This window comes from Callithrix jacchus, chromosome 2 (assembly GCF_049354715.1).
Source record: "Callithrix jacchus isolate 240 chromosome 2, calJac240_pri, whole genome shotgun sequence".
In the NCBI taxonomy this organism is placed as follows: Eukaryota; Metazoa; Chordata; class Mammalia; order Primates; family Cebidae; genus Callithrix; species Callithrix jacchus.
In genome coordinates this window covers 22,130,986-22,147,506 of record NC_133503.1, presented here as the reverse complement: position 1 = coordinate 22,147,506, position 16,521 = coordinate 22,130,986, and the positions used below count along the sequence as shown (strand labels likewise).

At 42.7% G+C, this 16,521-nt stretch overlaps 1 protein-coding gene and 1 non-coding gene across 2 annotated transcripts; one reads left to right on the top strand and one right to left on the bottom strand.

Moving 5' to 3' along the window:
• The first annotated feature begins 1,232 nt into the window (after window positions 1-1,232).
• IL12B (interleukin 12B) lies at window positions 1,233-12,270 on the top strand. The gene is made up of 7 exons (XM_035277623.3): window positions 1,233-1,320; window positions 4,920-5,195; window positions 5,713-5,830; window positions 7,708-7,922; window positions 9,303-9,460; window positions 11,470-11,601; window positions 12,186-12,270. The coding sequence occupies exons 1-6, from the start codon at window positions 1,233-1,235 to the stop codon at window positions 11,599-11,601; spliced, it is 987 nt and encodes a 328-aa protein (XP_035133514.3). The 3' UTR covers window positions 12,186-12,270.
• Window positions 10,021-10,146, bottom strand: LOC118151965 (U4atac minor spliceosomal RNA). Its single transcript, XR_004740355.3, has one exon. It is a non-coding gene; the product is annotated as a U4atac minor spliceosomal RNA (small nuclear RNA).
• Window positions 12,271-16,521: the final 4,251 nt, after the last annotated feature.

The window sequence follows — 16,521 nt, the reverse complement described above, 5'->3', positions numbered from 1 at the left end:
ATTTAAAACAATGGTTTCGGAACCCATGTTATCCTCCAGACCATGGGTGTTCTGCAAGGTGAATGGAGCTGTTTCAGAATGTTTCAATAATCATCTCTACTCGTTCGTAAGTGGCATGTAATTTTGCAGTCTGAGGATTTTCACAAACCCTGGATAATAACCTAGAATGGTTTCTATATCAGATGGTGGCTGATTTAGCACAAACTTATGCATTTCATCATTTCATGGTGGATATATCAATATATTATGGTCTTTTCCCAATGAGCACCTTGATTTTCAGGGGTTCTAGACCCTGAATATGGGTAAACCACTGGTTCTCAAGGTGTGGTCCCAATACCAGCAGCATCTGCTTCACCTGGAACTTTCTAGAAATGCCTATTATCAGGCCCTCAGCCCTGCTGAATCAGTCTCTCTGGGGTCAAGACTCAGCTGTCTGTTGTAGCAATGCTTCCAGGCTATCCTGACAGTTAAACTTTAGAACCACTAGGTTCTCTATGTGGGAGAGAGTAATCTTTAAACTTGGAAAAATTGTCATCTAAACAAGAGAAGCTGAACGCCTACAGCAAGGGCTGGCGACCAGGTTGTTGCCTGACCTTGGAAGTTCACCTCTGTATCACCTTTCCTGTCCCAAACCCAAGTCCTTCCGCTCTGGGTATCCCAGCTCACACTGCCTTGTGCTGCAGTGGTACAGATGTGTGGCTTATCTCCCCAGCTGGAGGGGAGGCATTTAACACACTGACTTCATAAGTATTCACTGAGTAAAAGTATTTCCTCCTAGGAAGCGGGATCCAGGTAAGCCCTTTTTTCTCTCTCTCAACTGCTTCTAGCCCAGTGTTCTTTATGCAGTAAGCACTAAGTAAACAACTGCTAGATGTTGATCCAGAAAGTCACATTCCTTCTCTAAACTTTAGGTTTCTCATCTTAAAAATAAGAGGATTTTATCAGACAGTTTGCCTTAGGTCTGTTTCAGCTCCAGAGCCCCAGATAGCCTGTGGTTCTCTATTTGGAGATGTTCTTCCCGAGAGACTGTCCTAGAACTCCTGCCATTTGCTTAGTATTTGCTTGACAGTATGGAGAAGAAAGGGGAGAATCAAGATTTTATTTAAAAAAAATAGCTAATATGTGTATATGGTTCACAAAGGTAACAAGAATTATTAACATTTTTTCTTCTCTTTTTCCTTCCTCTTCCTTCTCTTTTCCCCTTCTCTTCCCCCGGCTTCTCTCCCTTATAGATGTGCCACCAGCGGCTGGTCATCTCTTGGTTTTCCCTGGTTTTGCTAGCATCTCCCCTCGTGGCCATATGGGAACTGAAGAAAGATGGTAACCAGCCTCTCATTCTTCTCTATGGAGGCCCCACTTCTACGCTAGGACTCTTGGGCAGCCACTGGTGGGAAATCAAACTGAAATGGGCAACCATGCACTGGGTCCTCCTAGAGAAAGCCATCACTCTGGGAACACGCAACGCCATATCTCCTTCTTCTACCTTGACAGTATCTACATTGTTTGGCTTTCACCTTGGATGCCCTTGGTACACTATGATGGGAAAAGAGATAGGAAATTTTCCAGTATTACTAAAAACCAGCTGTGGTGGATTTGCAAAGTAGAACAACTGTGTTCATTTCTCGTTCTACCACATGATACTGCTATCCCAATTGGCACCGTGATGACTTACCTCTGACCAGTCACTTTGGAGGAAGCACAGGATTCAGACTCACATTGACTTGGGTTGAAATCCTATGTCTGTCAATTAGTGGTTATGTGACTTTGAGCTAGGTTACCTCTGATCCTGAATTTCCTCAGCTATAAACTGCAAACTGTAAACTGTAAATTACAAAGTAGACACCTCCCACGTGGGTTATTCAATGAGTTAATGAATGCAGAATACAACTCAACAGATAGTAAAGTGAAAGTAAATATCAGCTAGTATTACTATTTTTGTTGTTTAAAATAATACCTCTCATGATTCCAGAGATACTATTTATTACCCCAATGATCAATGAAAATTATTAGACTTATAGAATAGTTAACGGTAAAATAAGGGGTCCTGCCTATCCTTCTAGTATCTCACACTCAGTAAATGTGCATTCTGATTGTTGGCTGCACCTGAAAGACCCTCAGATGTTTCTCGCTGAAGCCAACATCATAATGTTTGCAAATACTGTCTTTAGTTGTATAATAATAATAGTTGGCTGGGCGCGGTGGCTCACACCTATAATCCCAGCACTTTGGGAGGCCGAGGCAGGTGGATCACGAGGTCAAGAGATCGAGACCATCCTGGTCAACGAGGTGAAACCCCGTCTCTACTAAAAATACAAAAATTAGCTGGGCATGATGATGCGTGCCTGTAGTCCCAGCTACTTGGGAGGCTGAGGCAGGAGAATTGCTGGAACCCAGAAGGCAGAGGTTGCGGTGAGCTGAGATTGTGCCATTGCACTCCAGCCTGGGTAACAATAGCGAAACTCCATCTCAAAAAAATGATAATAATAATAGTTAATGTTTATTAAGTTTAGTATCTCACTTAATTCTCACAAGAACCATATGAAGTAGAGACCATCTTTATCCCATTTTACAGATGTTAGAAACTGAGGCTAGAGAGATTAAGTAACTTGCCCAATGTCACATACCTGGTAAGGGTGGAACAGGGACTTGATCCCAATTCTGTCTCATTTCAAAGCCAGTGCACGTAAGTTTGTGAAAAAGTTTTTACAGGGACATGAAGTAATTTTTTCCTGGGTCTTTTATAGAGCTGAATAAGAGGAAATGGGCATAAATTTAGGATGAAAATATTTCAGCTGATTATCAGAAATAATCTTTTGATATTCTGGAGAGTACAATCTTGAAATGGGTACCTGAAAGAAATTTGGGACCACTCCTCTCTTCTCAAGCATTTTGGCAAGACAGCAATCCAGCCACACCTTCTCCATGAGGGTTTGAGAGGTTTCAACACTCTCTTAAGTAAAAGCAAAGTCGTGAGCCAGGGAAATATGCCAGAATCCTGGGATTTTTGGTGAACTCAGGAACCTTGGCCCGGGCATATTTAGCCCCTTAGTGACTTCTGATTTGGTAAGCCACAGAAATTCCAGAAAATCAATGTTGAGAAACGCTCTGAGGTGTGACTTAGGAGGGCAGACAATGCAAGGTGGCTAAGCACCAGGTTCCTGATGCTCCCCTTCAGCCTTCCTCCTGCAGCTGTTTTCCCTGCTGTTGAGCAAACGTCTTCCAGGTCTTCCGAGTCTCAGATGGGACAGGAAAGTAACTATGCTGTTCAGGTGTCAGGGGAACAAGAAAAACTAGAAAAAGCCAAAGGTGACAGATGGTTTTATGTCAGCACAGCTAATAATTTCCCCAGAGTTGGATCTCAAACGCTTTTGACCTCTTATTTTTGTTACCCATTCAGTCCTTATAATCCAATTGATGCAACGTGAAAACTTTATATTCTACGATGCTTTACATCCAGAGGCCAAAAACAAGAACCACCATTTACAAAGCATGTAAGGGCACTGCGTTAAGCTCTTATGTGAATGAGCTTATGTAATCCACATATTGACCTTCTAAAGCAAGGGCTTATAGGTTTTTTCATTTAAAAGATGATGACACTGAGGCTTAGAGTAGGTGAATGTCTTGCCAAAGGTCACAAGACTGGAGTAAGGGCTAGAGCTGATTCTAAATCCAGACCTCTGCCACTGCAAAATCCAGGTTCTTAACCACTGTGGCTCATAAACTTGAGCAGGCATCAAAACCATCTGGAGAGCTTAAAAACCATACTCCTAAACCCATCCCAAGGTTTCTGATTCAGCAGCTGAGAATCTGCATTTCTGACCGATCCCCAGGTGATGCTGCTGATGGTGTTTCATTAATCATGCTTTGGGAACTACTATATTAAGCAATTCTATTCAACTAATAATTTATGCATGGATAAAAAAATGAAGGAAGCTTTGCTATGACACACTCTGAAATATTATACTAAGCCTTTCTTCAAAGGCCAGTTTAGACACTGGGATTAAGCATCCCTTCCAAAGCCCAAGAGACAGAAGGTCTGAGCTGTAGCTCTTGCACTTCTGACTTGATGTGACCATGCTTAGACCCTTGGCCTCAGTACCCTCCTTCATCAAATGGGAAGATTAAGATCTATTGGACTGCTTCCTAGGAGTGTATGACACGTAAAATAAAAATACAGAGAGAATGAACATTTCCATTGGTAATTTGAAACAGAGGGAACTAAATCCTTAAATAGCCATGGAAAATTGTTAAGAGAGTTTCTCTATACAGTTGGCTGACTTGTCAGTCTACAAATAACAATAATTAACACAGAATTTACTGTGTAGCAGACACTGTGCTAAGTACTTTACATACTTTTTTTTTCCATTTAATCCTCCATCAAATGTATGGTGGATACTGTTATTATTATAATTTTATAGATGAGGAAGCTGAGGCTCACGATAATTAAGTACCTTGTTCCAAATCCCCCAGCTGGTTAGTGGAGACTGGATTTCAGTCCTGGTTAGTCATTCTCGACACCCTGCGCTTTTAACCACTAAGTTATTCTGCTAAGTATTGTACCCTGATGTATTCTCTATGAAACTGAAATTGTGCTAAAAGTTTCTCTTCCCCAGTCGTTTGGCAAAGAGTCTTGTGCTATTTTCAGTTTTTGGTGTGTTAAGATGTTTCCATCCACTAAATAACCAAAGGTTATTAAAGGTGGCCTTCCAGTCAATGAATTGATGGCTTTGTTTCTCTTTTCCATGACCTTGAGCCCAAGCAGGGTCTAATGCCCTGAGATCATCTCAGCAAGCATTTGCCGAACACTTATGATGAACCAGGTTGTGTTTAGGGAGTGGGAATGACCAAAGGGTTAATAAATCATAGTCCCAGAGTTCCTGGAGCTTACAGCCTGGTTCTCTACTTTCTGTGCATTCCAGTTTATGTCATAGAATTGGATTGGTACCTGGATGCCCCCGGAGAAATGGTGGTTATCACCTGTGACACCCCTGAAGAAGATGGTATCACCTGGACCTTGGAGGAGAGCAGTGAGGTCTTAGGCTCGGGCAAAAACCTGACCATCCAAGTCAAAGAGTTTGGAGATGCTGGCCAATATACCTGCCACAAAGGAGGCGAGGCTCTGAGCCATTTGCTTCTGCTGCTTCACAAAAAGGAAGACGGAGTTTGGTCCACCGATATATTAAAGGACCAGAAAGGTAATTCTATGCTCTCAGATAGTATCAATTTTCTCTTTTGCTCACAAGAGTTAAAAAAAATATATTGGAAAGGCAAGTGATGATAAGTGTAGTTCATGAGTTAACACGAAGTCTCTTATTGAAACCACCACAACCTCCATTTTTCTTTGCTTTCCCAGACCCTTTGGATGATCAACCACCAAAATCTTGTATTAGGAGAGTTTCAGGGTCAGTCTGAATGCTTAGCCTGATGTTTTCTTTAAATAACAGTGATATTATTTAATGGCTAATGGAAAATCACTCTGCACTGGGGTGATAGCCTTGAAGAAATGAATGCCTCTATCGGGTGTGTTAGGTGTGTAGTGTACTCTGCAGAATCAGCATCCTACTGGGACCCCCCCAATCCTTACAGAGCTACCCAACAGGGAGCACATGGAAGACTTTCACCCTGTACCATCTGGCAACCTGTGATTCATCACAGTCAAAACCTTTCTGAAAAAAACTCTAAATATTGAATTTTTGTTCTTTTCAAATCCAGAACCCAAAAATAAGACCTTTCTAAGATGTGAGGCCAAGAATTATTCTGGACGTTTCACCTGCTGGTGGCTGACAACAATCAGTACTGATTTGACATTCAGTGTCAAAAGCAGCAGAGGGTGAGTGAAACTGCTTTGGTTTCTCAGAATTTTGCTAGAACTATTTCATTAAGAAATTAAGGGCAACCTCTCAGTGACCTGTCGGTTAGTGAAAAGGGGAAAAGCAAAGTTAGACCCGTATTTTTTCAACCACCCTTTCTTGTCTACATTGAAGAAAGAACATGGAGTTTCAGGACAATCGTTTGAATAAATGTATGTGTTAGGGCAGGATGTTACTGGAAGCTGAGAATAGTTTCGCTGTGTTTGAACCCACTCATCCAAATTGTCTGGCCATGCTTCCTGAAGGCTCATAGCCCCAGAGAAAGGGATAAAAGGAGAATTCAAAGCTACAAAGGACTTGTCAAAATTGCATCTTGAGTCAAAAATAAAAACAAGAGCTCCAGAACGTCGATCTTAGAATCCCTAAAGTAGACTCCAACACTCCATGAGGCCTCCCGAAATCTTCCCAGCGCCACCTCAACTCCTTTTACTTCTGCTCACACCACTAACCTGAAGTTCCCTTTGGTCCAATGCACTTGGACTTTCCCTAAGAAAGCAATTTCCATAAATACAAGGCCTATGCGTTAACCCCCATGTGACATACGTTAATCATCACCTAAGTTCCTGAGCAATGTGGCATAATGGAGCAAACCCCATGCCTCCTGGCTTTACCATTATTTCACTGAGTAAATTAAGCACTGGAGTCTCAATTTCCCATCTTTAAAAGGAAAATGCTTACTAAAAAAATGTTTCTCCAAGTGCATAAAGACATAGATGCACATGTTCAGTGTGATTATTTTGGTAATCAGCAGAGGAATGGTTAAATAAAACATAGTACACGCTACTCTGGCTTAATGTGCAGTCACTGAAATGGATAACCCAGCCTATATGTTTTGCCGTGGAGAGCTCCCCCTAATATGTTCAGAGGGGAAAAAGATGGTCACATAATCATACGTATACAATTTGATCCTAGTTCATAAAAAAAAAAATCTATAGTATATTTATAGGTAAAATATATAGCAGATATATATATATATATAATGTGGAGACATATAATACGGATAATATATACAATGTGTATTGTATATATAATGTGGATATATGATTATCTTGAATATTAATTGAAAAAGTTCTGGCCAGGCGAAGTGGCTCACATCTGTAATCTCAGCTTTTTGGGAGGCTGAGGCAGAATTATTGCCTCAGGCCAGGAGTTCAAGACCAACCTAGGCAACATAGTGAGACCCCATCTCAACAAACATTAAAAATTTAAAAATTAGGTGGGTGTAGTGGCACACACCTGTAGTCCCAGCTACTTGGGAGGCAGAGGGAGGGAATTACTTGAGCCTAGGAGTTTGAGGGTACAGTGAGGTCTGATCCCATCACTGCATTCCAGCCTGGGTGACAGAGCAAGACCCTGTCTCTTAAAAAAACAAGAGCAAGAGAGAAAGAAAAAGCAAAAGAAAGGTCTGGAAAGACACAGCAACCTCCCCGTCCTCAACGGGGGAGAGCAGTTTAGGATGAAGGAGACATACCTTCTTTCCTTTATATGCATCTTTATCACTTTTACTTTTATAATTAGTGTGTATTGATTTTATAATTAAAATTATTTTAAAATTAAGTTTAAGTTTTTAACAAGGGGGTTTAATAATCAGGGACTCTAGGTCTAAAAAAAAAAAAAACTTTCATATTTATTTAGTCCAGAGACCTATAAGTGCTCTTGAAGCTAAGTTCTTTCTCTTGGGGAAGGTGGTTTCTTTCCTTCTGGGTAGAAATCAGCCCAGTTGGAGAAACTGTGTCCTCAGACAGACAGTTGAGGCCTTACCTGCCTCACTGGCTAAAACCACTAGGAAATCTCTCCCCGGTGTGTAACACAGGCTACTTTCTGTCTTTGACTTCAGCTCTTCCGACCCCCGAGGGGTGATGTGCGGAGCACCTGTGCTCTCTGCAGAGAGGGTCAGAGCGGACGGCAAGGAGTATGAGTACTCGGTGGAGTGTCAGGAGGACAGTGCCTGCCCAGCCGCTGAGGAGAGGCTGCCCATTGAGGTCGTGGTGGATGCCGTTCACAAGCTCAAGTATGAAAACTACACCAGCAGCTTCTTCATCAGGGACATCAGTGAGTGTCGGATGATTATATGTGCTCCATAAAGAAAGATACCATTTGTCACATGTTCACAATGCCCCATGCACTGGGGTAGGTGGTTGACAAGCATTATCTCTTTTATTCTGCATCCAAAAAAAAAAAATACGATGTAGATACTATTATCTGCATTTAAGGAGAAGGAAATTGGGTCTTATAAAAGTTAAGCAACTTCCCCAGATCTCAGATCTTACAGCTAACAGTTCAAATCCAGATCTGCTCCACTAGAAAAGGCAGGCTCTTTGCTGCACTTCTATTCGGCTGCCGGACAGTTTCCATGATGAATCCCAGAGCCCCTCAAGCATAATATTCATATTCAGAACCAGGGCTTCCCTACTAATGGCAATTATTCCCAACAAATCTTTCCTTAGCATTTGAAAAGGGACTTCTTTCTCAGAATATAAACCTCTCCAAATTGGACACCCATTTTTTTTTTTAATTGGCAGATAGGGCTTTCACCATAAGTCATTTCCTTTGCTATTTATTCATTAACCAGGCAGCATGATAAAGTGTAATGAAACCAGCTTCGAAACTTATAAAGGTTTGTACTTGGTGGGTGGGGTCTAGTTCACATAGGGTAGCCGAGGAAGGCCTCTCTGAGGTGACATTTAGCTGACACCAAAAGGAAAGATGTCAGTTGTGTTAAAAACAGAGGAAAGCATATTTGCAAAGCACCTGCTAGGAACCGTGATCTTTGCATGGAGCAGTGCCAGGCCTGCACCCCGTAGCATGTCTCCCCCTCCCCTTATCTAGAAGACCTAATTGAGGAAGGAGTCTTTGTGAAACTCACTACTGTACCCTTCAGGCATAGTCCAGTGGCCGGAACATAATGGGTGCTCAGTATTCTTGGAATAAACAAGCAAATTGAGCATAGAGACAATTGACTATAACTGCTCCAAGACATGTCAGCACCAAAAGCTATGAAAGACAAAAGAAAGGGCAGTAAATAGAAAATCTATTATCTCATCCTCACGGAGAGGCTCAGCTCAGTTCCATGCTCAGTGCAAAGTGAGGGATTCAGCACAAAGAGGGTGGTCCTTCAATTCATGGCTCATAACCATTAAAGCAGAGGTTGTCCCATCTGATTTTTCAGTGATGAGGATTCTGAGCATCTCTCAGATCCTGCAATAACTGTGGATCTGAGATGTAGCCATTGATAACAACTGCCTTCCCGAGGCACCTGCATGAGTACCTGCAGCAGAGATGCCTCACATTTGCCAGCCAGGTGCTCACAGAAGTTAAGTATCCAGTGGACTCACTCACAGGTGGTCAAAGGTGCGAGTGGGATCAGAAGCCAAAACCACTGAACTCCGAAGTCTTATTCGGAGAATAAAGGGTGTTTATCCTCTTCCACAGTCAAGCCTGACCCACCCAAGAACTTGCAGCTGAAGCCATTAAAGAATTCTCGGCAGGTGGAGGTCAGCTGGGAGTACCCTGACACGTGGAGTACACCACATTCCTACTTCTCCCTGACATTCTGCGTTCAGGTCCAGGGCAAGAGCAAGAGAGAAAAGGTAAGAAGTGATTCAGGGGCAGTATATTCCTTGGTCACGTTTCTGGAGGCCCGCCATAAAGTGAGAAGATGAATGATGATAATAACTACATCCATGTATCACTTAAAATTCTGAGAAATTTGTCGTTATGCAGTTCCATCACTGTGCAAACGTATAAGATGTACCTACACAAACCTAGATGTATATACCCTACTACACATCTAGGCTTTATGGTATAGAATATTACTCCCAGGCTGCAAATCTGAATGGCATGCTCTTGTAATGAATGCTGTTGGCAATTATAGCATAGTAGTTTGTATATCTAAACAGAAAAGATAGAGCAAAAATATAATATTATAACAACATAGGGCCACTGGTCATATCTGTGACCCTTCTTTGACTGAGATGTTATTATGTGATGCATAACTACTTGTTTTTTTTAGCACTTTTCTATTTGTCTGGAACTGTGCCAAGGGTTTTCCATGTTTATTTCACTTAACCTACAAAAGTAACTCAACAAAGGTAGCTGGTATTATTCTGGTTTTCTAAACTCCCTTTTTTGTGGAAAAGGGGTTTTCCTTTTTTCCAAAAACTGTGCCAAGGTAAAGCAAAGCTGTAGCTGATGCAGGAATTTTGTGTCGGTGTCAGCAGCTCTGCCCTCACCATGTGCTCACTGGGCAGTAACCTAGCCCCAAGAAAAGGATGGTGGGTGACCAGTAGTATTCTCATCATTTCACAAGTGATTGAAGACTCATGGAGGTTAAGTGACTTTCCCAAGGTCACCCAGCTCGGAAATGACAAAACCAGGATACAGACTCTACCTGCTGGATAGTTAGCCCACGTACCTAACCACCCTACCCTCTCTGGTCTGGTTGGTCATGGATCTTGGCACTCAGAATTCATCCTGATACAGGAATCCTGGGCTCAAGAAGCCTAAAATTGTTGTTTCAACCGAGTGCATGTAACAAATGATAGAACATGAAAGATAGTGCCCAAAAAATGGGTAGCTCCTGGCTGTTCCAGATACTAAAATTATTTTATTAAACAGGATGTCTACACTTATAAAGACTAAGACAATGGCTTTCCAGCTTCCTTGCCTTCCAAAATGGGTGTCCATTTTGGAAGGGTTTATATTCTAAGAAGTCCCTTTTCCAATGCTAAGGAAAGACTGGTTGGGAAAAATTGCCATCAAGGAATTATTTTGCCTATTGCAAGGTTCTAGAGGCCCTTTTGTACACATTCCTTTGTCTCCTTTGACCCCACTTTTTAAATCACTGGCAAAGCCTTAACTCAGCACAGCATTTAGCATGTGGTAGAAATTCAGTAAGTTAGTTACTCTCTGGGAAAAAAAAAACTTAGGTGAGGAGGCTATTCTGGAATAGATATTACCTAAATTTTATTTTACATCTTGACAAGCACTTTCCTTATTTAAGATCTGTATGATTAAGAGGTGAGATTGAGTGCTTCCTATATGCTAAAGACTTGCCAAGACTTTGACGTGAGTTTTACCTTTAACTTCTACAATTCTGTGAAGTAGGCATTATTGTTATCCCTACATATAAGTGAGGAAACAGACACAGAGAACCTAAGACATTTTCCTGAAGTTACACAGCTATAAAGAAGCAGTGCGAGGAATTGAAGGCAAGTTTTCTGATGAAAGGATTAGGATATGGTATTTCTGAATATCTCAGGGATAGCTGGAGCAAATCTGTCTCTCTCTCACCATCAGCTCAGGACTGGGTGACCGGCCATGGGTACTTGAGGCAGGTAAGGCAACTGTGCTAGAAAGATGAAAGCTGGGCCAAATGATTTCTCCCTCAAGGGCTTACAAAGCACAAAAGCCGCACCTCTATTCGGAGCGTCTGCCAGTAGGTGGTGCAAGTTCTGCACACTCCCCTGTGAATTGCAAGCATAGTGCCCTAAGACCAAGATGGGTTTGTTTTGGGAGATTATGCATTGCAGAAATAGGCTCTGCTTACCCTGTGACTATGTTGCCAAGGGGCTTTCACAGCTTTCCTTCTCTTTTGCAGAAAGATAGAGTCTGCATGGACAAGACCTCAGCCACTATCATCTGCCGCAAAAATGCCAGCGTTAGCGTGCAGGCCCAGGACCGCTACTATAGCTCATCTTGGAGCGAATGGGCATCTGTGCCCTGCAATTAGGTGAGCAGGCCCTCAAAGCCCAGCCCAGACCTCCACGCTCAGTGCACCTGGGTGCAGGGATATGATTAGGGGCTGTGCTGGAGAGGAAAGGGGGATGGGGTGGCCGGCACCCAGTTGCCAGCATCAGAAGCATATATTTATTCACTAACAGATACTTATTTGGTGCCTGTGTTATGCAGGACACTGTGCTGGCCACGGGGATATTGCAGGAAAGAAAACAGACCTGGGTTCTGCCCTCCTAAAGAGGAAGGCAAAGAAGAGAGAGAGGTAGCCAGGAGGCAGAGCATGGAGGACTTGCAAGCTTGCAGGACTGAGAACCTTGTTCTGGGGGCCCTGGGCCTTGAAACCCACTGGGTTTTCAGCAAGGAATTAATACAATCAGATATTCTCTTAAGAAAACTCTCAAGAAAGCCTCTGGCAAACATGCATGGTACCAGCCAAATTCCAGGCCACATAAGGAAGACCTGGGCCTTCTGGCATGAAATCCCCAAAACCCAGTTCCCCAAGATAATGTGTTAAGAGAAATAAGAAGAGTTTGCTGTTGCAGTGTCCACCCCATATAGATTTTTGGCATTCTTTTCCAGGTTCCAATCCCAGGATGAAAATTTGAAGGAAAACCGGAAGATACTAAGCAGGATGTTTAAAGACAAAATGGAATCGACCCAAAAAGATACTTTCTATCTGATTTGCTTTAAAAAATTTTTTAGGGTCAAAATGGTATCTTTGCTGTATTTGTATAACTAAATGCTAAATACCCATTGAAACAATCAGCCAATTTATGTATATTTTCCAGCTCTCAAGTTGTCATGGACCTTCGTGCTATTTAAATATTTAAGTAATTTATGTATTTATTAATGTGTTACTGTGATTTAACATTTGTGTGCCAGGACATATTGAATGTTTCATACTCTAACGACCTGATCCATCAGGGTCAGTCCCTATTATGCTAAATGTGAATTTAATTTTATTTATACTGACAACTTTTCAAGCAAGGCTGCAAGTACATCAGTTTTATGACAATCGGGAAGAACACAGTGTCCTGATGCCAGTGCCATTATATATTAGTGATGGATGGGAACACAAGAGATACTTAACTAGAAACCTGACGATGCAAACCTGTTGAGAAGATCCTGGAGAAGAAGATGCTAGGATGTTAGTTCTCATGTCTGTGAGGACTTCCTGGAGGTGGTGTTGATAAAGCAATTTAGGGCCACTTGCAATTCTAAGCAAGTTTAATCTTTGGATGCCCAAATTTTAAAAGGGCTAAAAAAAAAGATTGACCAGCCTGGGAAACATAGCAAGACCCCCGTCTCTACAAAAAATTTTAAAATTAGCCAGCCATGGTGGCTCATGATTGTGGTCCCAGCTATTCAGGAGGATAAGGCAGGAGGATCACTTGAGCCCAGGAGGTCAAGGCTACAATGAGCCCTGATTTCGTCACTGCACTCCAGCCTATGTGACAGAATGAGACCCAGTCTAAAAAAAATGATTGAAATTAAAACTCAGCTTTAACTTCAACGGAAGTCCTTACCCCCACCTCTCTACAATACACACGAGGATGGCACAAAAACACCATAAGTGTCTGGAAGGCAAAACGATTTTAAGATTCAAGAGAGAGGACAAGTAGTTATGGCTAAGGACATAAAATCGGCAGAATTGCAGGTGGCTTCTTACCAGCCATGTGAGAAGCAGACAGATGCAGAGAAAGTCTGGAATCCCTTTTTCATTTGTATGAGCGAAGCTGATATGCAATTATGACCAGACAGTATTACTCCATGAAGTTGCTATTTTAAGTAATGTATATGCTTTCTGTAAAGTGATTATGTTTGTTTTCTGTTTATTTATTTATTTATTTTTGCATTCTGAGGCTGAACTAGTAAAAACTCTTCTTTGTAATCATAATTTGGGCTTTCTCAGCTGATTTGAGTATTCTGCTTGCAAGTCTACTAGGGGTGCATTTTCCCCTATCATTTAAGAGTCGCCCTTTCTTGGAATGATCCCATTCCAAATTTTGCAGAGTTGCTCTTTCTCTGTATAGTATTTCCAAAGTCCGTGTCTTTCTGAGCTCAGGGGATGTCCCTATAATCTGACCAGGAAGGATCCTTTGCAAGGGCACCGAACTGCATTGTGCCTTCTTTACGGGTGGATGCTCTCACTTCTTCCACCCTCTATCCTGAAATCTACTACTAGTTTCCCCAGAATCATAAAATAAAACTCTAACCTGGTACAGCCACAGACATCTCAGCTCCTATGTCCAGCTCTACTATTTACTGAGGGTTTGCAATATATATGGACCTCTGCTAGCCCTTGGGGTTGGGAAGTTTCAAAAAGCCTTGCATTGCATCTCCCAAACAGTGCCCACTCCTGACACTGCTTATAAGACAAGGATGAAAAGTTAACTTCACTAGCATTAAACACTAAAATGTCCAGGACATATGATATCCTGGGTGAGAATGAAAGAGAAGGATCTGTGTAACCCAGAACCATCCAGGAAGACTCATCAGAGAAGAGGGGTGCCAGCTTTGGAATTAAGAATGGGCAGGGCCTGCCAATTCCCCTTGGTGCTTCCCATGGAACAAGCAAATGATGGGATCCAAGGGGATGCAGTCAAATTTTCTGCTATCCCCAAAACCAGGTGTGCACATTCAGGCTTCCTTGCCATGGCAGGGTAATTATAATAGGGGTGTTTGTTTGCTTTCCTGATTTTAAGTGTCCCCTGGAGCCTTATGCCACTCCGCTCCTGGCCTGGAGAGATGGTGGATCACTTCTGTCATTCTACTCCAACTTTTGAAGCATATGGTCCTGTGTTATAAGCCCACACTTGACAGCACATGGTTGTTACTAACAAGTGTTTGTCCCCCTATAGGGTCTTTCATCTAGAGTTACTAAAGTACTTAATGGACATTTAATGAACAACACTAACCAGATTTTTAAAATAAATAATCACATTTCAGGGCCAGGCACAGTGGCTCACACCTGTAATCCCAGCACTTTGGGAGGCAGATCGCCTGAGGTCAGCAGTTCAAGACCAGCCTAACCAACATGGTAAAACCCGATTTCTACTAAAAATACAAAAATTAGCTGGGCATGGTGGCGGGCGCCTGCAGTCCCAGCTACTCAGGAGGCTGAGGCAAGAGAATCACTTGAACCCAGGAGGCGGAGGTTGCTGTGAGCGGAGACTGTGCCACTGTACTTCAGCCTGGGTGACAGAGCGAGACTCTGTCTCAAAATAATAATAATCACATTTCATAAGCTCTGAGAACTGGGGACATTTCCCCAGATTTCTGGCCAGCCTGGGGCAGAGCTCAGATGTTCTGGCTCCCACCATACCCAGTGCTATTCCAACATGACCTCTTAGCATTCAGTTAATTTCGGTGCATGCAACACAAAGCTTTTCTTCTTTAAAAATATTCTCCAGGACTGTCCTTTTTATTGTACATCTAACCACTATGAAATGTATTAAATGTCTAAGCCAAAGATCTCAACACTGGGAATCAGAGGAGCAGACTCTAGGCCCAACCAGACCTGTTACATAACCATGTGGCCTTGAGCAGGTGTTAGACACAGCCTGCTGGTTTTCCAATCAATACTCATTCCCAACTGTTTTCTCCCACAATGCCCTCCTCAGCATGAAATGTTGGGAATTTAAGTGAAAACTTTTTCAGCCACTTTCGCTGCCCAGCACAGCCAAAACACCCAGTTCTTGCCAATGAGATGTAAGAAAATTCTGCTGGTAGGGTTGCTGACAAGCTTTGACTTTTCTGACGAAAGACAGAGCCATGGCTAGCATCACCTTTTCCCTCCTTCTTCCTCTCTTGAGACGCTTTGGAGGACACCTTGCACCCAGCATGAAAGGCATCATGCAAAAACTCAAACTAGAAAGACTCCAGGCCAGGTGCAGTGTCTCACGCCTGTAATCCCAGCACTTTGGGAGACTGAGATGGGAAGATCACCTGAGGTCAGGAGTTCGAGACCAGCCTGGCCAACATGGTATAACCCTGTCTCTACCAAAAATATGTATATATTTTTGTAAATGATTCAACCAAAAAGTTGAACACTCTCCTAAACATCAGACCCCATCTATGAGAAGCTGCTGGCCAAGTCAGAAAAGGGACCCAGGCCAGCGCAGGAAGAAACCTGGGGTTTGGTGTCAGAAAACCTGGTTCTGCCCCTCACTGCTGGCATGAGCCTGCTGAAGACATGGAGCACTCAATTTCCAGTGACACCAGATGGGGCTTTGGTGATACCCTGCTTTGCTGACCTCTGTGAGGTATAAGACATGTGAGGACATCAACCTGCAGGCCCTCCTCTGAAATATTCAAGAGTCATACCCTTAAGAGTTTGTCTCCCCGCTCCCAAGTTCAAGAAGAAAGTGAAAAAACTAAGGGCCAAATGCAGCCGTAGAAGCTGTCTCACTGGGTCCCTAACAACTCTGTGCATGAGGAATTCTCAACCCGTTATTAGAGGTAAGGAAACAGTGGCCAAGGTCCCTGTTCCAAGGGCAGCCTGAGCATCAGCGGGACTCACCTGAAGGCGGGGAGAGGTGGAGAATCCCACAGGAAAGCACCCTTACTGTCTTTTCATTCAGTATTTTTGGAGTACCTGGCACCATCTCTGTTCCTGGCACCAACCTCAACTTTCTGGATACAGGGGTGAATAAGCCCCTGCCTTCCCATGATTTTAATCTCCAAAGGACCAAATGCTTGGAATTCTAAGCATTGGAGGTCACTCCTTTAGGATCAAGGGCACTATTAAATGAAATAAATAATTGGTTCAATGTGATGGTCACCGTGCCTGGCCCACAGGAAGCATTCAGTGAATGGCAGCTATGTCCACTGACTAGCTGTGATCTTGAACAAGTTATTTAACATCTTTGAGCCTCAGTTTTCTCATCCTTTAAATGAAATGATAGTACCTACC

Bases quoted from the DNA above. Each gene is read 5' to 3' on its own strand.
- IL12B (XM_035277623.3), top strand. From the start codon at position 1,233: ATGTGCCACCAGCGGCTGGTCATCTCTTGGTTTTCCCTGGTTTTGCTA. The intron at 5,196-5,712 runs GTAATTCTATGC...TTTCAAATCCAG, and splicing joins TATATTAAAGGACCAGAAAG to AACCCAAAAATAAGACCTTT. The intron at 7,923-9,302 runs GTGAGTGTCGGA...CCTCTTCCACAG, and splicing joins CTTCTTCATCAGGGACATCA to TCAAGCCTGACCCACCCAAG.